The 22,061-nt window shown below is 32.5% G+C and overlaps 1 protein-coding gene and 1 non-coding gene across 8 annotated transcripts in view; both read left to right on the plus strand.

Annotated features, from left to right (window-relative positions):
• Positions 1-20,456, plus strand: part of PUM2 (pumilio RNA binding family member 2) — an 83,526-nt gene extending 63,070 nt beyond the window's left edge. For 5 of the 7 annotated variants that reach the window (XM_064494710.1, XM_031466631.2, XM_064494711.1 and 2 more), the window contains 8 exons: positions 8,483-8,750; positions 9,776-9,905; positions 11,495-11,629; positions 13,895-14,032; positions 14,642-14,767; positions 14,998-15,119; positions 15,663-15,855; positions 17,458-20,456. In XM_064494710.1, coding sequence (XP_064350780.1) covers positions 8,483-8,750; positions 9,776-9,905; positions 11,495-11,629; positions 13,895-14,032; positions 14,642-14,767; positions 14,998-15,119; positions 15,663-15,855; positions 17,458-17,589 — 1,244 coding nt within the window. In that variant the 3' untranslated portion in view covers positions 17,590-20,456. The remainder of the gene's footprint in view (positions 1-8,482; positions 8,751-9,775; positions 9,906-11,494; positions 11,630-13,894; positions 14,033-14,641; positions 14,768-14,997; positions 15,120-15,662; positions 15,856-17,457) is intronic. The other 2 variants (XM_031466633.2, XM_031466636.2) reach the window with 1 other exon arrangement.
• LOC116157574 (U6 spliceosomal RNA) lies at positions 16,342-16,444 on the plus strand. The gene has a single exon (XR_004141703.1). It is a non-coding gene; the product is annotated as a U6 spliceosomal RNA (small nuclear RNA).
• Positions 20,457-22,061: the final 1,605 nt, after the last annotated feature.

The following is a 22,061-nucleotide window of genomic DNA, read 5'->3' on the forward strand; positions in this document are numbered from 1 at the left end:
TATCCTATAATAACATTATCTGTGACTTTGTGGTTCTAATGACTGAGAATGTTTTCACCAGTTAATTCAGTGACGATAATCTCAGATTTAAGACTAGAAAATACTTGATGATTCGATTCAGTGGTTCAGCAAGTTAGAATTACTTGGAGTGGTTGTTCAAGATACCTAGAATGAGGAGGTGAATAATTTGGAAATATATGACAACAGTTTGTCACAAAGATTGTGGGGATTCTTTTGAGATTAAGTACCCAGCAGCCAGATGATAAACTTTTCATAATAAAAAACGAATTATCCCACTGAAAATTTCTAGTGGCGCTCAGATGGAGAGACACCTTGAAACAATTCATACTTTACATACGGTGTTACTCCAGTTCACACTAATTTTTAACTCATAATTCCTGGATCCCTAGTATGTTATATGAACCTTTCATCTGTCCCCTATCATCTCCCTAATAACATTTTTTACTACCTACCTCCTTTCCTTCCATTGACCTGAAGTCTGCTTTAAAATATCGCATATTTCAGCTCAAGTGGTAGAGCACGTGCTTAGCATGCACTAGGTCATGGGTTCAATCCCCAGTACCTCCATCAAAATATTGCGTATTTTAAATTTTTGAAAAAAATCTTAAGGGATGAGAGAAAATAGAAAAGCCTGGTCTCTTATTGTATATGTTTTTAAATGCCTTTTCCCCTTGATATGTATTTTGCAAATTGGTGCCTGCCCTTCCTCCCTCCTATCCCCTGTCCCTCTCTCCGTCCCTTCCCCCCTTTTTGGAGTCTTTTATGTCTTTAATTTTGCTGACTATAATTCAGTATATCATTATTTACCGTCATTTCTTTGTTTTCCTTTCTATTCATTGGCCTACCTTTCCTTTACATTTACATTTCATCTCCTCACCCAATTATTTCTGCCTTTTCCTTCTTACTGATAGCAAATAAGTCTTCATGTGCCTTAAAAATTATTTTATTTTTTTAATTGAAGTATAGTCAGTTATAGTGTGTCAGTTTCTGGTGTACAGCGTAATGTCCCAGTCATGCATATATATACATATATTCATTTTCATATTCTTTTTCATTAACGGTTATTGCAAGATATTGAACATAATTCCCTGTGCTATACAGCAGAAATTTTTTATCTAAAAAATAACTCCTAGAATGTAGGCAGATGTGCTTCATGAGAGACCTGTGCTTTATGAGAGATCCAAATAACCTTTAAAAATGAAGGCAGCATGGGTCTCATGGGTGACATTGAAAATTGAATTATATAGTATATGTTGAGAATATTTTTGCATGACACTGTTTCCTTAACCAGGAATCAGTCTGTGGGAAGAAGGGCTGTATGTAAACTATAAAGCACTGACCAAAGTTAAAGAAGGCAGATAAATGAAAGTAAGTACATGTCATGTTTGTGGTTTGAAAGACTGAATATTATAAAGATACCAGCTGTCTTCTAATTGTTGTATAGACTTAGCACACTCTCAGTAAGAACTTTTCAAACTTAAAGAAATTGACAAGCCGATTTATTTAATGTAAATGGAAAAATAGAGCCAAGAACAATTGAGACAATCTTGAAAAACAAAATTAGAGAACTTAATAACTTTGCCAGATGTCAAACTTACTGTAAAACTACCATAACTAAAATTGTGGTATTAGCACAGGGATAGAGAAATAGATTGGTAGAATAGAGGATCCAGAAATAGACCTGCTCCTTTGGTTACCTGATTTGTGGCCATGGTGCCACTCTGGTATATTTGGGAAGGATGGTCTTTTCAGAACTAAGTTGGGCTGGAGCAATTAAATATCCAAGTGGGGAGAAATGAACTTTGACTCCTCTTTCATACTACACACACATACACAAAATTTCATTGTCAAATTAAGTAACTTGCTTTTAGTCATGAAGTTGGTAAGGAACAAAACTTTTGAGCGCAAGTTTACCTGGTTCATTCCACGATGTCACACTGCTTCTCAAAGAGTGGTTTTATTTCTGTGTACTGTCTTTCTGAATAGAGAATCTTTTCCTGTTCCCTAAGTTTAGAATTTTTGTGAATTTCCATAAAATTGTAGCAAAATATAATGTAGTCTTTGGTGACTTGGTGGGAAAGGTGAGGTTGGTTGTTAATATATTGGCATTTTTCACTTGACTTTTGACTTTTAATCTAAATTAAACACTTTTTACTTCAATACTTACTCTTAAAATATTTTATTACTGATTTTTAAATTAAAATTGATCAGATAACTGATCAGATAGGGTATTCTTTAAAAAGAATAGTAATAAGCTTAATTTATACTGAAATTAATCCCTATTTTGCTTATCTCTGTACAGTTTTCTTGGCCTCCATTTAAGAATTTGGGGATCTGACCAGATTTTTTACTTACTAACTTATTCAGCCAATGTCAAATACCTAATATCAGACTCTTCTTGACTGGAGAGACACTGTTGAAAAAAAATCATCCTTACCACCATCAAGTTTGCATTGTTGTGGAGAATACAGACAAGTAAACCAGCAATTTCAATATAATGATTGTAATGCTATTGCTTTATTGCACTTTATTTAATAATTTGATTTTATCGAAACAGTGATTTGATTAGAATTATTTTTTCTTCTTCTTATTCCTTTTTTTTTTTTTAACCAAACTTACCACAGACTGGATTATATTAAGAGTTGCTTCTGGGTTTATTTTCCCCACTAGATTAGAAACAAGAAAGCCCAGACGTTTCTGCACAACTTTAGAGTTGACCCTTGAACTCAGGTTTGAACTGAATGGGTTCCATTTATATGTGTATTGTTTTCAAAAAATTGGAAAATATTTTGGAGATTTGTGACAGCTTGAAAAAACTTGGGCGAATTATGTAGAAATACTGAAAAAAGTTAGGTATATCATGAATGTGTAAAATTATATTTAGATACACATATAGCATATAAAATGTATTAATCAAAAAAATTTATTAATTGACTATTTATGTTACCAGTAGGCTATTAGTAGTAAAGTTTGGGGGGGGGGTCAGAAGTTGGACATCTTTTTGGTGGGATCAGTGCCCCTAACCTCCTGCATTGTTCAAGGGTCAAGTGTGTTCAGAACTCAAAAGAAAGTTTGTGTAATTGAATTTGAGTAGTTTTATTTCTTTCTGTTTTATTGATGAATCTACTTTTTGAATACTGGCTACTTTCTTGTTTAAAAAATTATTTTATATCCTACATTGATTTCTACATTAAAGCATTTTTTTGCTGTGTTCAGTCAGTGCGTTCTCTGATCAATGTGTTAGGATCATACTTTGTCGAATACTGCACTTTGAAAGTTTTATGGCAGTTGGGGAGTTTTTATTTTTGCGTGTGTGTGTTTTGATTTGGGATAGGGATAGGTTTTTAGAGTGTCCTCGTGTTCGGTAATCACAGTTATTTTGCACTAAAGATAAAAGATTCATGCAGATTTTGAAATCATAACAAGCCTTTTTGATGAAATAATGGAAATTGACATTGAAGTTCTACAATGAGTAGAGACAGGAATGAGATATAATACTAGTCTGAACTACATAGTTCATATGTTAAAAACTCAGTGTGTTTAAAAACTGTAATGTAATGAATGAGGGAAGATTGTTATGTATCTTCTGTGAAGATTTCCCTTTTACCGTTGTATCTTTTTAAAGTTTAAGCACTAGATGCTAAAAATTAATGTTAATTACTTAATTGCTTTTAGAAAAAAATTTACAAGCAATAGAAATGGAAACAACAGATTTTTATTTTGGTTTGTAGCTTTCATCTAATATTTGCTTACACATTGTCATAAAATGTACAGATTTAAAGTAGCACACTTGACATATTTATGCATTTGCTTTTATATTAGCCTATTAAAATGATGTCAAAGATTATACTTTTCACTTGAATTATATTGGTTTTTACATCTATTGATGCTTTGGTCTTTTCCCAGTAAAATTTTTGTGTCTTTATGTGGCAAATATATAGTAAAACATTTTGTAGTTTAAAATTTATATGGTTTATTCCCCATGTAACCTCAAGCATATCCCAGACTTCAGAATAGTGTATGGTATTAAACGTTCTTCATGAGGTATAGCAGAGTATAACTGAAAGCTTTAAGTGAATTATTCACATGTAGTAGTTTTTTAAAACCCAACTCAGTCAAGTTATTAGCTGTGCATCCTTGAGTAAGGTATTTAGCTTTTCTAAAGCTGTTGTGTCACAAGTAAAATGGAGATAATATCTTCGTCTCATAGAGTAATTAAGATAGCCTTATGTATATTAGAGTTGTAGGACTTCTGTTACAAATTACTACAGCTAAATGGCTTAAAACAAATTTATTGTCTCGCAGTTCTGAAAGCTAGAAGATAAATGTACTAGTAAGTTCAGATTATCCATGGCTATTACAGTCTACTCTGAATGTTGCATATACTTCTTTTGAAAAGCAATCAGAAAAAAAATAATCAACTGTTAAGTACTAAGTGGATCAGTTTATGGGCTGGAAGTAACTAAAGGTAATACCTTAAAGTAAAATAGGCCATCCTGTTCCAGCTATGTATTCTATATCGTTGGTTCTTTGCCTACTCTAGGTAACTTGTCATCTTTCATTATCATCTTACTATTTCTTGAACTTTCCAGAGCCTTGACTTCTGAAACAGTCTCTGCCTAGTAACCTATATGTAGTTGTACCCTTTTCAGGACCCAGAATCTACTTGGATTACCAGTTTTAAAATTAGTAGTTGACAACCTGCTCTAAAATGAAACCATAAATGATGTTGATTCTAATTCATCAGCCTCCAAACTTCTATCAGAATAACCAGATAATTGTTGTTTTAATAAAAACTGTCCACTCAGGGTAATTCAGTAGGTCTTGAGAAAGGCTTGAGAATTACTTTTATGTATTTTAAAGTAAATGAAAGAATAGACAGGTTGAGGAGCTGCCATTCCAGATCACAGGGAGGTGGAAAATAATGAAAAGTGAAAACTTGCCAGGTTTATTTTATAGTTTTGATTGTTATTTTTATTTCTCCCCTGTGTCTTTCCCATTATTTTTAAATTGTTTTGATATCTGGTATTTAATAGGGAAGGATTCTAAAACAATAGACTTCTCAAGGAAATTAATGAAAACAAAAAATCGTATTATTTCTGCTAAGATAATTACTAGGTGTTTGCCTTCATTCAGTTGTCATGAATGAACTTAACAACAGATAACTATTGCAAATAACATATAAGGGACAACACGCTACTGTGTAATAGGCTGTGGTCTAATAGTCCTGACTGACTAGCTGCATGCCACATCACTTTTGAACCATAGTGACTTCATCTGTGAAGTTACAGTATAGATCTCCATGTCCCATTTATTCTTATTCAGCTGATTAAAAAGTGATAAATGGTAGGGCGGATGGCAGTGATAAATTGAAGGGATTGTTATCCCTTTAACACATTTGGTACAGAACACATCTGCTTTTAGACAACCAGTAGCAGTGGTATGAATATAGATGACCTATCTGTATGTTTGCTTTTAACTAATTTTGGAATAATTTCAGACTTATGAAGAAGTCATTAACACCAAAACAAACAAAAATTCAGCTTATCCCTCACCCAAATTCTTCAAATATTATTTTACTGAATTTACTTTATAATTCTTTCTCCTTCCTCCCCCTCTCTGCATTTGCTTGCCCCCTCACCCATTTTTTCTTTGATATTTTTAAAAGGAAGTTGCAGGCATAATGTTTCTTACTCAAAAATATATCAGTGTGTGTTTTTCCTGAAAATAAGGATGTTCTTTTATATAACCGCAATTAGTGAAGTCAGGAAATTAACAATGATACAGTACTATCAAATCAACCAACTGTATTCAAATTTTGCCAGTTGTCTCACTGACCTCCTTTATAAGAAAGGTGGGACAGGGGAGGCTGGTGGGCAGAGAGGGAGATTGGGAAGGAAACTGATTGATTTGAGGGCTCAAACGTGACATTGATTTGTCATGACTCTTTACTCTTTAATTTTAAACTATTTCTCAGTCTTTTATGACCTCAACAGTTTTGAAGGATATGGGCCAATTTTGTAAAAATAATCCCTCAATTCCAGGGAGGTTTTGGATGACATGCTTTCAGTATTTAAAAACAACCAAATTTAAAATGTTTAATGTATGTTTTAAATTGGGTTAAATGTTTATTAGTTTGTAAGAAAATGAAGATATCCTGATCCTTTGTGAAATTAAATTTTCAACTTTATAAATGGAAGCACTAATTATAATTGGTCTTCTAGAACTGAAATTCCAAGATTTTTAAAACTCAAGGCAGTTTAGCATGTTTAAATTGTCACAGAGTGCATCAGGAATTTGGTGTATTAGGAGCTGATAGAATATAATCAAAAAGTACCTAGACAGGGGAGAAATTCCTGTTGGATATTAATAAGACTACTTGTAAGTTACCAAGTAAAACTGACATAGTCATTTTCTGGGGTAAATATGTATTTTGAATTTTGTGTGGAAATTTTTAGTGCATTAAGGATAATGAGGTAGAATTAGGCCTTGTGTTTCAGGGAATGATAAAACAGTGGTACAGAGGTAGTAATAAGAGAGGAAGAAGTGAACAGTTAGGATACTACTAGGAAATTTGTGTGAAAAATGGGTTTGGAATAATGACTTGAAAACTAGGCTGAAGAATATAGAGGCGGTACTCTAGCAGGATATCGTTTTTTTAGTGTAAAGTGACATCATCAAAGTGATGTTTGAATGGGAAGCTATAATTGTTTGTAAAAACAGATTGGAATGATAAGCAGAGCGCCCCTATCCTACAAAAAGCTTAAAGAACTGTTAACTGGAATGGGCTAATGATTATTGTTGTGAACAGTTCATGGAACTATAAATACAAACAAAAATAGGGAACTAGAAGAGTTAATAGTAGTGATGAGATTGAGACAGTATTAAAATACTGAATTCGTTTACTTTTTAGATTTTTTCATATGAAAAGAGAGATAGTTATGTAGACCTGGAATGAACATGAAAATTTGATGTTCATGACTTTGGTGTATAAAATAGCATATTAAAATTACACACTTTTAAGGCAGATTTATAGAACTGGACCTTAGGCAGTTGATACTACATAAAATATTTATGAATACTTAATGAATACCCAAAGTTTGTCAGACAGACATTGTTTTAGACACTAGGTATCTAGCATGTAGGTGAATGTAATTTTATGGTACTTACATTACAAATGGGGCTGAGGATTCAAATAAATAATAAATATGTATAATATAGTTGAATGATGGGAAATTCAATGAAGAAAAATAAAGCTAGGGCAGTGGGGACTGAAAGTAAAAGAGGAATATTCTAATCCACTTCACTCTCCAGGATTATAACTCTTTTATTGCTCCTTGTCCCTGTAACTCTTTTTGGCCTTTGTCCCTGTATCTCTTTTTGGCCTTTAATGCCTCTCTGTAACTATGCACTGACAGTGTGTCCTTGGCATCATCTCTACCCTGTGGCCTGGACTGTACATACAGCACTACTCTAAATAGATGTGATATACAGTATACAGTATATAAAGCTGATGGTGGGTTTTGTTTATCTGAACTGCTAAATCTGCAATTTACAGTTTTCTATATCTTTTTCTTTTTTAAAAGGACACTGTCAAGTACTTTTAAACAGTTATTTGTAATAAGAACAATTACCTACTCGTATTTATTTTTATCAACTGCCCTTTAGTTTTCTTCTTTGACATGGGATATGTTAGAGACTTTTTATTTGTTTTAAGTGATCAATATTAAAGCTCTAGGAGTAATAGATAATGTTTACTGCTGCTATTTCATGTCTGTAAAACAGTATTTTTATGGAGAATATTTTGTAAATAAAATTTTTTTAAAATAGTGTGTAATTTGGATTTATTATCTGATATTGTGGGGTTTTTGAGTGTGGAATTTAATTAGTGGATTAACTAAGAAATTATTTTTCTTTATATAGAAGTATATATGACTTAATGAATTTTTATATATTCTGAAAAAGTACAGATTTAGCCCTTGATGTTTCATTAACACTATGAGTAATGTTTCAGTCAGACTTAATTTAGTGACTTAAAATCTGAGTTTGCTAGCTATTTGTAACTTGCTTGTTAATGTAACTGAAAATTTTGTTGGTGGTTTAAGTATTCTGGTATTGATACTAGTATGTATGACATTAGTTGTTATAATTATGCTTTAAACTAAGCTTCCAAGAACAAATACAGGTTGTGTATGACATTAGATGTTTTTAAACTGTCGGGAACAAATACAGGTTTATTTTTCTCATATTTTCTTGTCTCAGCTCCCCATATATTATAATCACACACATTAAATAAGTAAATGTGTGAGATTTGCTCTTCAACTTTAATTTCCTGTTATACCACGTAGGAATTATTGGGGTGAATATTTCTTTATTGACTGACTTTTTAGTTTTTAAGTGACTTTAATCTGAAGAATGACTTTGTGAAAAATATTTGCTGACCACAGCTGCTTTGTTGTAGGAGGACTGACAAATGGTAGTGGTCGATATATCTCTGCAGCACCTGGAGCAGAAGCAAAATATCGAAGTGCTTCAAGCACTTCCAGTCTATTTAGCTCCAGCAGCCAGCTCTTTCCTCCTTCTCGGCTTCGGTATAATAGGTCTGATATTATGCCTTCTGGCCGAAGTAGATTATTGGAAGATTTCAGAAACAACCGCTTCCCAAACCTTCAACTTAGAGACTTGATTGGACACATAGTTGAGTTTTCTCAAGACCAGCATGGTTCTAGGTAGGTGATTATGATTTATGATACTTTCCACTGCATTTTTGCTTTGAAAGAGCTAAAATTTTTCTTGACTGGAATTATTTAAACGATGTAAGAGTTGGAGTCTTAAAAAATAAATACCCAATATGGACTTTTCTTTCATATTAGGATAAATTATAAAAATACAGGTTTTGGATTTATTTTTATGGTTCTTCAGTTTTCTGTAACAAAAATGTAGCAGTGCCTCTTTACTGGATTATTTTTATACAAAGTTAAATGCTTTGTATTCTCTGTAGATTTATATTCAGTGTGACTTGACTTAAAACGTTTGACTTTTGTTATAGGAGAATTTAGTGCCTTTTTACATTAAACATAATTATGTGTACTGTAATACTTCTTGAGGTACATGTGAATTGATGTTTTCAAGATAGCACTGAAAGGAAAATAGTAAAATTCTAACACATTTATTGAATTTGAGGTGCCTTTTTATAGTTTTAAGGTAAATTTAAAATTTTTTTTAAATAGTTTTTTATTAGATAGCTATGTACAAATTTTATCTCCCTATAGTTGCAAGTTCCTTAAGGGTAGCAAATGAAACTTTTTATCATTTACAGTGACTAGCATAGCTAAGAATTAAGTTGTGTTTGATGAATTTTATTTCTAAGGATTTCTTTTATGTTCTAAAAATATATACTTAATAATAATGTAATTAGGAAAATAAATAACCAGTAATATCTTTGTAGGTTTTTTTAAGTTAGTGCAACCAGAACTAACTTAAAAAGGGTTAAGCCGTCTTTATATCCAGATTTTTTTGCCAGTCTAACTAGGAGTTATTTTAAATTAAGGTGTTAACAAAGAAATACTTCATAACTTTTGTTCTTTTTATTTTAAATTGGCTGTTTATAGTATAAAATGTGTTAGTACTATTTCTGGAAATGATTTTATCTGTGTGTCTATATGTAAAGGTGTCTAATACTCAAGTCAGATACAGATTTTGCAGGAGCTTGTTTTGAATATATTGTCATGGCATTATAATTTTTCCCACATAGATTTATACAGCAGAAGTTAGAGAGAGCTACTCCAGCTGAGCGACAGATGGTATTTAATGAAATTCTACAAGCAGCCTATCAATTAATGACGGATGTTTTTGGCAACTATGTTATACAGAAGTTTTTTGAGGTAAGCACACGGACATGTTTGTATATTCATTCAACTATATGCTTAATTGCTTAGAAAAAGCTATGAAACTTGAGTGAGTAATTTTTGTATAAAAATGTATGAGCTTGGAAGAAAATATTTACAGATTATATATCTGATAAAAGATTTTTATATCCAGAATATATGAAGAACTCCTAAAACTCAACAACAAAATGTCAAAGAAAAAATGGACAAAGGACTCAAGTAGACATTTCTCCATACAAGATATCCAAATGTGCAGTAAGCACACAGAAAGGTCAACACCCTCAGTCATTAGGGAATGCAAATCAAAACCACAATGAGATTCTACTTTACATCTATTAGGATGGCTATAATTTTTAAAATAGAAAATAAAGATGGAGGGTTGGAGAAATTGGAACCCTTGTACATTGTTGGTGGGAGTGTAAAATGCAACCACTGTGGAAAACGTTCGGTAGTTCCTCAAAAAACTAAACAAAATTACTGTATAATCTAACAGTTCCACTCTAGGTATGTACCCAAAAAGATTGAAGACAAGGACTTATACATTATGTTTGTTTCAGCGTTATTCACAATAGCCAAAAGGGGGAAACCACCCAAATACTCAATAGATGAATGGATAAACAAAATGTGGTATATACGTAAAATAGATATTGTTCAGCCATAAGAAAGAATGAAGCTTTGATGCATGCTGCACATGGATGAAGCGAAGTGAAATAAGCCAGATACAAAAGGATGAACATTATAGAGTTCCATTTATATGAAATGTCTAGAATAGGCAAATTCATAGGGACATAAGTAGACTAGGGCTTACAGTAGACTGGTTAGGGTAAGAGAAGGAATAGGGAGTTAGTTATTGCTTAATGCATATAGTGTTTCTCTTTGGGACAGTGGAAAAGATTTGGAATCAGATTGTGGTGATAATTGCACATCATGTGAATATAGTCAGTGTCACTGAAAAAAAATGGTTAATTGACATGATTAAAATGACATATTTTATTATATTTTTTAATATATGGGCCTTCTTTAAATGAGAAGTTTAATGTTAATCCTGATTAATATTTGAAATATATTTGAAAATATAAAACTTTGGAGGTACATCTTATGTGAAGCAATTAATGAATAGTAGTACAGTCATTTGGATTTGTTTAGGTGTCATTTGTTTTATAATTTAGCCAATTGTTTATAGCTAAACATCTGTTTTGTAGCTTGACTTAACGAAGGTTTATTCCACAATCAGAGCATAGCTGAGAATTATCTGGTCTGAATGTATGGCTCAGAAATTCATTGTATCAAAGATGAAGGGGGGGTTGTTTGAAATGAAGATGTTTACTTTAGAAGAGTAACAAGTGGTTAATATATTAGCAAATAGGAAATAGTAGGTAGAATGACTTACCCCCAAAAAAGTAATGCAGTTATTTCAAGCATCTCTGGGTCGTCTGTCTTAATCAGCTTTTACCTAAATGCCTCCTTCCTACATGCTTGCCAGATGTGGTATTTTAAAAATAGATTCAGTAGACTGCAAACAGTGGGTTATTCAGGTTTAACAAAGTAATGTTATGGTCACTTTTTATTAATTTTTTTTCTGTCAGTTTGGGAGTTTGGATCAAAAATTAGCCCTGGCTACTCGCATTCGTGGTCATGTTCTGCCCTTAGCGTTGCAGATGTATGGTTGCCGAGTGATTCAGAAAGCACTTGAGTCTATTTCATCTGACCAGCAGGTAATTGTAAGTTAAGACAAAATTTTTGTATTATTTTATTCAGTTTTTGAATTATTACTTTATCTTACAGTAATAATCTTGGAGTAAAATGTTAAATGCTTCCACAGTTAGACTGAAATTTTTTTTAGGTGTCTTAAACCGTATATTGTTAATTGAAAGTTATACACCAGATCTTTGATCTGTCCTCTATTCATTTTCTTCAACTTTTTATCTTTACATGAAAATATTTGAGTACCTACTGTGTGTCAAGCAGAGTAGTACTCGATGGTGAGTGTTTCTGCTGTCACTTTTACTTACTTGATTTTCTGTAGTATCAGGAATATACTTTACTATTTCCAGTGTTTATTTTGATTGTACTTACAGTTCTGTTCTGAGAATGAAATTTTTAAAATGAATTGTATTCCTGTGTGTCACTTAAAAATGTATATAAAGTTTTAAAATTTTCAGTCAACAGGTAAAGTAGCCTAAAAATCCTCTTAACAAGATTTACAATTCTAAGAGGAAAGAGAGTACATATAAATTAAATGGGAAATAGACCATGTTCCTGGATGGAAAGTTCTAAATATTTTAAATTTTAAAAGGATTAATGCAATTCCAGTTATGATGAGAGTATTCTTGTAAATGATCAAAATAGATTTTTTTAAGTATTTTGAATAGAGAAGAATATTAAGGAGAGTAGGGCATGAGGATAAATGCTAATCCACTAGATTTTTTTATAATGAACTGTGAAGTATCACTGATTAGTTAGTATGGTTCATGTATGAGATAAAAAGTCTCTCAAAATGAAATTCTTAACCCCGAATAGATACTATTTTGTATATAACTGGTTTATGTATTACAATGAAATATAATAACAGTAAAGAAAATAATTATTTCTTAAAATGTGTTGGTAATTAGTAAGTTTGGAAAGAGAATGGTTTTGACTCTCACCCTATATACATTCAATAAAATAAATTCCAGAATTAAAAACAATGTATATGGATGGATGGATATTTATGTGTGTATGTGTATGCATTAATCACAGCAGTGGACATCTGTGAGAAAATTGCATTATTCCTCTGGGTTTTAGAGTAATTGAAGATATGTCACAGTGGAGAAAGATCAACAATTTGATTATATAGATGCTTAGAACTTCTCTGCTCTGAAGTCTCAAACCGGTGTAAACACTTTAAAGATATTTTAAATGTCTTTAATATTTGAAAATATAAAGCATTGGGAGTAAGTTTTAGATGAACCAGTTCATGGATAACAGTATTACATTCTCTGTTTAGACTCTTAAGTACATTTGATTTTGTAATTTAGTCCATATTTAGTTTATAACTAAACATCTGTACAATATCTTGACATAAAGGATTCCTCTACAGTTATGTCAGAATATAGTTGTGGGTTCTTTGAGTGAGAGAGATTTTAAGATTTTAAGAGATTGTAAGAGACTTTACACTGTGTGTACTCCATTTCTTCTATTTCCTATTGCATTGATAAGGCACACATTATTGTGTGGTTACCTATATTTTTCCCTAAGGACTAAAATATTTATTTAATGAAGTCTTACAAATTTATGAGAATAAAATACTAAGATTGTTAGTTAAAAGAAAATGCAGTTAGTATATAAACCTTACTGTAAATAAGTTTAACCTTATTAGTTATCAAATATAAATTGAAAGAGGTGATTTTTGCCCATCAAGTGAGCAAAATCTCCTGAGAATCTCCCTGAAGAAGGTTATCAGATGATAAAGAACTTGATTCAATATAGCTTTACTTTGTCATAAGATTATTAAAAAGAAGAAGTAAAAATGCTCAACAATAATTTCTCCTTAAAACTGAGATATTATCACATAGTCCATAAGTGCTCAATTCCTTACTCTTTTTCGTACACTTGATAAATTCAGGCAGCCGTCCAAAATGATTATTTGAGGGGAGGAATATGCTAAGTAGAGAAAAAATGTAGAATTCTGAAATCATTGTATTAGTTGTCAGCTGTGAAAGATTCCTGGAAGATGTACACAATGAAGATAGTAGTTTAAATATGGCAAATTGAGCATCACTAGGTTATATTTCAGCAGGTATCCTTTACATTATAAGCATGTAAAATGTTTTAATAATTCTCACCTTCAGTGGTTTCTGCTTATTACATTGAGAGGTGGGGTGCGAATTTTAAACTTTGATATATAAAAAATTGCAAACAAAATTTTGGGTATACTTTCATTCCCATCTGAGGATTTTTCTTTTATGTTGTTTGGTGAGGTAGTTTAAATGTCTTCTTCTTTGCAGAGTGAAATGGTAAAGGAGCTAGATGGTCATGTACTCAAATGTGTGAAAGATCAGAATGGAAACCATGTTGTACAAAAATGTATTGAATGTGTTCAGCCACAGTCTCTCCAGTTCATCATTGATGCTTTCAAAGGACAAGTAAGACTGGTTTTTGTCTTCTTATTAAAATTCATAAGTCACAAGATAATTAATAGTCTTATGCAAAAATAGGAGACAAAATAATGTGCATTAAATATCTGTTGTTTTCGTAGAGTGAGTCAATAGATAGCTTCATTTTTTGCAGCTGAAAAGATGTAAAAATATGAGTTTAATTATATTACTTTAAGAAGAAAAGATAACCACTATTAGAATTGTAAACTCAACGGTGTTTTCCAAACTTCCTGGGAGAGGGAGAAGAGGGAAGACTTAAGACTGTATAATAAAAGACAGAAAGTAAATATCAATTAATAACTACTACATAATAATTAATAGCTTCTGATTACATCATGTACTACCCCGCAGTCCATTCCTTCCCATTATTACATGCCCTCACGTTCTGATTAGGTTCCTATTGATCAAATATCTGTTAGCTTCTAAATTGAATACTTCCCAGTCTTTCCAACGTGATGGTTGTCGTATTAAATGTGAATTCTTCATCCTTCTACTCTATTTTAAATTAATTCAATATGTTATCAAAAACCTGTCTGCTTCTTAGAATATTCCAGAAATGTCACAGAATGGAAATTTATTTCTTCTAATTGTTTTAAGGTGTTTGTACTTTCAACACATCCTTATGGCTGTAGAGTAATCCAGCGCATCCTAGAGCATTGCACTGCAGAACAGACCTTACCTATCTTAGAAGAACTTCACCAACATACAGAGCAGTTGGTACAGGTATAAACTCCCTAATATTTTTAAATGTTTATATATTTTTGAAAATGGTTCTGTTTTTTTCAAGGAAATACAGTTTATTATTAACACACTATAGAAACACAGTGAAACAAAAGCCTGTTATATTCTCCTGACTCTACTGTTGGATTTTTAGAAAAATGATTAACATCTTAAAGAATTATTATTCTTAAGGAATGACTTAAGGAAAATAATTTTTAAATATCTACACTTAGGATCAGTATGGCAATTATGTTATTCAGCATGTATTGGAACACGGTCGACCTGAAGACAAGAGCAAAATTGTTTCTGAAATCAGAGGAAAGGTCCTAGCCCTGAGTCAACACAAATTTGCCAGGTATTGCATTATTTTCTAATTCCAAGGGTCAGTTCTTTTAAATGTCTGGCTTTTATTAGCACAGAAATGAATACAATACAGCACTGGAATATAATTGGTCTTTTTCTTTTTTAGTAAAGGCAAAAAGTACATATAAAATTTTGCTTTTGTTCTTAAAGAATCTACATGACAAACTGGTTTGCCCACATAAATTTTGAAATCTGTATTTGGAAAATTATTTGTCCCCAAGATCTGTGAGTAAATGCAAATGTAATTTACTTATTTCATGTTCATGAAAACCTCAGGCCTTATTAGTGACTTAGTTTCCCCTTTTGAATTATAGTTTAGTTTTAATTATAATTTTAAGAGGCCTATAATTAAACTTGTAGATGTCCAATATGAGTTCTTCCATGATACTAATTTCTGTTTTCAAAGTAATTTTTAAAGAGAAGGCTATTTTGACTCTTCTGTCTTACTCATTGATCAAGTTCTTTTAAAAGCCAAGGAAATTTTGCTGTAAAAAATAACAAAAAATATTTTTATGTATGTACTTTAATTTTTTAGCAATGTAGTAGAAAAGTGTGTTACTCATGCCTCCCGTGCTGAGAGAGCTTTATTGATTGATGAAGTTTGCTGCCAGAATGATGGTCCTCACAGTGCCTTATACACCATGATGAAGGACCAGTATGCCAATTATGTAGTTCAGAAGATGATCGACATGGCTGAACCTGCTCAGAGAAAGATAATCATGCACAAGGTAATACAGTTTATAGTAGTTAAAATTAATGATTCAATTTGTGTGACTTTAGGCTGCTTAACTTCCCTAGGCTTTAATTTCCTCATATATGTTACAACTGGAGAAAAAAGTCTAAAATCAGTGGAAAACCTTTGGCAGATATATAGATACAGTATACCCTTTTATTAAATTCTTAAGGTAATGTACTCAATAAAGTCACATTAGTATCTCATCTGTTTACCTACCTTTAGCATTGTTTTTCCCTTCACTATATTATTTAGGTATATTTGATTTGCCATAATACATTGTTACATTGGTTGAACATTGATTTTAAAATCTAATTAGATTTTCTGACTAACCTAATAAAGAGAAAATTTATGTTGACTTGATTGGTTTTTTTTTTTTTTTAAATCAGTTTAGCTGTTTTCTCTCTCTAGCCTCCTAGAATCTATTGATTAAGAAATGATTAATTTCCATAGGAAAATTTACTGTTAAAAAGAACACTGGGTGCTCACTTCAGCAGCACATATACTAAAATTGGAACGATACAGAGATTAGCATAGCCCTGTGCAAGGATGACATGCAAATTCGTAAAGCGTTCCATATTTTAAAAAGAACACTGGAAGAAATCTTTACTCTTAATCTTTTTGTTTCTCATTCTTAATATTTCTCTAAATTTATTCATTTAAGAAACGGGGGACTAAGTACATAACCTCTGTAGACCTCTCTTCATATAGAGAAGAGGATAATTTCAAGATCACAAAAGAATTTTTGGCCTCCTTATTTTCTGTGTTGTTCAAAATTTAATATTTCTGCTTAAAAATATATATGACATTTTTTCAGTGTTATTTTTAACAACTACATTATTTACTTAACCAGTATTATTTATGACATTTGGATTATTTATTTTTAATAACTATTATAAGCAGTGCTTTATATGAGTATCTTTGCATAATTGTTTTGTAGGATAAATCCCTAGATGTGGAATTGCTGGCACAAAGTATGTGAACGTGTTACATTTAAATAGATTCTGCCAAGTTACTTTCAAAAAATCTTATACAGGTTTGCACATCTATCTATCCAGTATTTTAGAAGAGTGCCTGTTTCACCATTATCTCATCAATACCAGTTATTATTATTTATAAAATCTTTGCCAGTCTGGATGGAAAGATAATGATATGATTCTTCTCATTTGCATTTTTAAAACTTTTAGTAAAATATTGAACATCTTAAATATATTAGCTGTCACACATCTGGTTGCTTGTTCATGTCTTTTGCTCCATTTTGTATTGAGTTTTTGTCCAGAGTTATAGAATCCTGCCCTCCTAAACTTTATAAGAATGCTCACTGGTGATACTTCTCTCCTATGTTTAGAGTCCCTCTGCTATTTGCATGTGTAATAGCTTATAGAAGTGGTGGTTTGTTTATTCATTGAACAAATTTGAGAGTAGAAGTTTGGAGAGATTGAGTGGATCAGAACTGCTTATGCAAACAACTTTCTTTGGACTTGAATTTTAAAATTCCAATTATTCTCCTAAATCGCCCAGATTTCGAGGCACTTTTTTAAGAAATCAGAAACTAAAATTAAACTTAGATTTTCTAAGCAGGTTGTTTGTTTTTCAGATTCGACCTCACATTACTACTTTGCGCAAATACACATATGGAAAGCATATATTGGCCAAGTTGGAAAAATATTATTTGAAAAATAGCCCAGATCTAGGGCCTATTGGAGGACCACCAAATGGAATGCTGTAAAGGAAAAAGAAGAGAAGATGATGTAGCCATGTGAGAAGAACGTTTCTTTTGTGAATTATCAAAACACAACTCAGCTATGAATCTTCAAATTTTTTTTAAAGCAAAACTATTTATTGACTTTATTCATCCATTTGTAAATTTTTTAAGGTTCTTGTGTATATTTGGGGGGTGGGGGTGGTGAGTTATAAATTATATTCAACCCTGAGTGGAGACCTATCAGATTGGATTGCTGGCAAAGCACAGAATGCCTGTATATGATGTAACTGTATCAAAAAATGCTGTCACATATTTTGTAAATTTTTACCTTGTAAAGTCACAAAAATAGTTTTTAAAGGAAAAAGTACAGTATTCTTTTAATAAACTGGCTTGCAGTCTGGTAGGTCTACGGACCCCATAGCACAACAGGTTTATAGAGATGTACATAGAAATATAGTCCTTATTTTTTTTTTGTCCTTTGTGTGAAGCCTTTTATAACAGATTAACAATCAACTGCATAAATATTATTAATATTTTAAAAAGAAAGTTAAGTTGTATTTTGGTAATTCACAAATTATCATGCAAATAAAAACTCGACAAGTAAGACAAATGATTTGAGATGAAAAGAACTTAACATTACTTACATTGGATGTGGTTTTAATACAAATACTGCCCTAAAACGTCTCTGGCAATGTACAGAATTATTGTATATATCTACACATGTAATTGTTGTAAGAGGTCGAAAAAACAGAATCATGGTGACACTTCCATCCAGTTAAGTGCACTAAACGAAAAGTTAAGTCCTATTTTAACTTTTCGGTTTGGTTTGTGGTGAGAAAGAGTGGAGATTTGTGTATTGTTTTTGCTTATAGAATTACAAGGACGTGTTGAGGAAGTGTTGAGCTTTATTTTGCTTTTTCATAGTAGATTCAGTAAGTAGGAACCAGATAGAGGTGAAAGGGGGCCACTGAAAAGTGAATTTGATAGCTCAACATTTAAGCATGATTACATATTCAGATAGCTTTTTTTGCTTCCTATAAATATATGCATTGTGTGTGTAGTGATAGATGTAAGTTTACACTTTGAAAGCAAATCTGTTTCAATGTTTATTATAAAAGCTTTGCTAATTTAGTAGTGATGCTTTCTTTGGTTGTACAGGTGTACATTTGTAAACCTTCATGCTGTAAATGAAATTTGTTTTATCTCATTGGGAAACATTTGCATTTTAGTGTACATTTATGTCCCTGCCCTCTGACCTGGCATAAAGTGTTGTATAATGTAAATTTATTTCTCCAAATTGAGAGTGATTTTTTAAAAAATTTTTTATCTTTATATGGTTTCAGAAGTATGAACCAGCTTTCTTTTTATTATTGTGAAAAATTTTGTTTTATAACATAGTTGTTGACTCTGTTAATATGGACATGCTAGGATTTGGATCACTTTCAAGAAGTCAGGGTATTGTGCATAATAGAAAGTATTGGACTGAGATATTTGGTTACCATGGAGGCCAATGCTTTTTCCATCTTATTAAATGTGATGTAACTTTTTTCTTTGTACAGAAGAGTACTGTATTTTTGAATAGCCTACTCCCAAGTAATAGCAAATCTGTATGATAACATTTTTTTCTCTGGACATAAGACATAACAGTAACATGATGTACATTTACAAGCGGCCTTATGTACATTTCCCAACGATCTTTTTAAGGCAAAATTGTGACCATATGTGTATAATTAAAATCGTTTTTAATCCTTTGCCTATGAAAATATTTTGGAAAAAAACTTGCTTTGTATATTCAGTTTCTGAAAGATAAAGAAAGTGCTTTGTATTTTGTTGAAGTCAGTATTTTGTATAAAACATTTATGTTGACCCACTTATGTTTAGTGCTGAAAACTAATGAACCATGCTGTCTCTCTCAATTGAACATGTAAGGGAATTTTTATTAGAAGTCTGCAGAAGAAAAGCAATCTTCTGAGCACAATATTGAATATAAAGGTTTTTTTCACTTAGCTGTTCATATCATGAACCTAAAAATAACGGCATGAAGTTTGGGGTGCCAGGCATAGTTTTTCATGTTTGATGTTGAGTTATTCTAGTTTTCTAACCCAACATTCCATGTTGAGGCCATTAAATTCAACCACTTGTCACTATCCCTTCTCATAGTTACACTGGTTCATCAGCATGTCCCAGTCACAGTGACAGTGCTTTTTTCTCTCCATACAGAGCTGCTCCCTTTCACGCTTTCCCACTTTGTGTCACCAGCCTCAGAGTGTCTTAACCCTGTGTTGAACTTTTGTTCCCAGTATCAGCTCATGGTTTCAGGATCAAAGTTGTCCTTCTTGGAGATTGGTAGTGACTTTCCTGGATTTGCACAGTTGAATTCCGGGTTTTCCTTTATCCCTGTTGTCTGTTCACACAGGCAGTTATTTCTGCAAATTAGGAAGTCCTAGAGATCAGCACCTTGGGAAACGGAACCATCGTCTTGGGGTTCTGATCTTCCCATGTATCCCAATGTTGACAACCCAATCTTCTCAATGCTTTGGGGCCTGTTCTAGAAGAATGTTTGTTCTAGAAACTTTATGGTCTGCCATTTTTGGTGCCCATCTCTCTGATTCCACCTTTTAGTATGTTGGCGTGGAGTTTTGGTAAAATCTGAAAATAACATTTAAGAATAAAGAAACAATTAGGCGGAGCCACTTGGGCTTTACTCTTGGGTGTCTCCTTTTGATATGGATTGTTTCTGGACCAGTTTGTCTAAGTCCTGGCTCTTATTGGTTCATATGAAATAATGTTATCTTCACTTCTTTGTATATTATGTATAAATTAGGAAATGAAAAATGTGTGAATAACATTGTATGAAATAAACCTCGTCTCGTGTTTTTCTCTAGATAAAATACCCCTCTGTACCTCAATTACAATTTACATTGATCATTCAAGTTTTCTCTGATTTAAGGAAAACAAAAATGTCTATCACATGGATGCTAGTCTGGGGCCACTGATTATGCTGATGGTGTTTATCTTATCTTTTAATAGTCATGATCTGTCTAATTACATAGAGTGATTACACACCTCATATGATGAAACTTTAAGCCTGTTTCCTTACTGATGCAATGATGCTTCTTCAGAGTTGTTTTTGAGGATTAAATTAAATCACATATTGAAACACCCACAGGTGTTTGTTTACTTTCCACATGCACTTAAGGAGACTGTTATCCAAAAGTATAGTTTGAGTTCAGGCATGGATTTAAAGTTAACCTCTTTGTTTAGAAACCTTGTGAATTTGGATGTGTTAACTCATCTCAGCCTCAGTGCCTTCATCTTTAAAGACATGGAACTATTAAATCCTCATTGGTTTTAAGAATTGAGAATATATATATATATATAAAGATAACCTTGAACCTAATTCTCAACCAGTGCTAATGCTATTTCCATTTCCTGTCCCTTCTATACCTGTATTTTTTTTTAATCTGTAAGATAATTTGATAGAATCCAAAATGGAGATCTACATAAAGCTAAATAGGAAAGGGGATTTTTATCACACACATTGTTTAGCCTCCATTTTAATTTGATCATTGTTTGGTTCTATTCCAAACTGAAAACAGCCCTTCTGGAATTGTTGACCTACCCCACTTAGAGTAATGAAATTGAAGATCCTAAAAAGGAAGTATCATATCCTCCCACCATTGCTTATCAACTTCAGAAAAGCAGTTTCCTAAGGTGACCTGGTAGTATCTGCCCTACTGACAGTGGTGTCTCTGGTTTGAAGGAGGTGGGCGAGTGGGGGAAGGCAGAGAAACCGCTCAGGGAACAGTATTCACTGTACTTTGCCCCGCTTAACTTGAAAGGACCAGAGTAGCATCTGATGGAATTTGAATGCTGCAGACTCAGTAAATTCATCTCTGGACACAGGTGAGAAGTAATGGTGCTCACTTGGAAGAGGCAGCAGTGTGCCTCTGGAAGGGCCCTGCAGAGGGAAGGGGAGTCAGGCCTAGGCTGGGCAGAGACGTGTAGGCTGTGTAGTAACCCTCTAGGCCTCTAAGTTATCTATCTGTAAAGTAGGAATAATATCCTGCCTGCCCACAGAACCTCAGATCTAAGGGTACTTGATACTAAGAACCTAACAACCACAGGCTGGGTCCTATAGGGAGCTCAAAATTAGGTGGAATATTTAACTTTCTTACCTCCACATCCTGTAGATACTTGTGTAATATTCTAGTCATAACCTTTTTTTTCTAAGTATTTACCAGGAACTTAAATAATCCTGTATTGTATTTGATAATTTAAGAAAGAAATTGGTTACATTAAGAACCAAATTTTCTTGGGCTTCCGAGGGTTATGGTTCAGAGTTTAGGCTCTGGAACTACATTGCCCAGGTTCCAAACCCTTTAGTTTTTCCCTGTTAGGACAGCAGTTTAATCTTTGAAGCCTTAGTTTCCTACCTTTTAAAATCGTGAGGATTAAATGAGAATATGTAACGTGCAGGGACAGTGAGTACTCAG

This window comes from Camelus dromedarius, chromosome 15 (genome assembly GCF_036321535.1).
Source record: "Camelus dromedarius isolate mCamDro1 chromosome 15, mCamDro1.pat, whole genome shotgun sequence".
In the NCBI taxonomy this organism is placed as follows: domain Eukaryota; kingdom Metazoa; phylum Chordata; class Mammalia; order Artiodactyla; family Camelidae; genus Camelus; species Camelus dromedarius.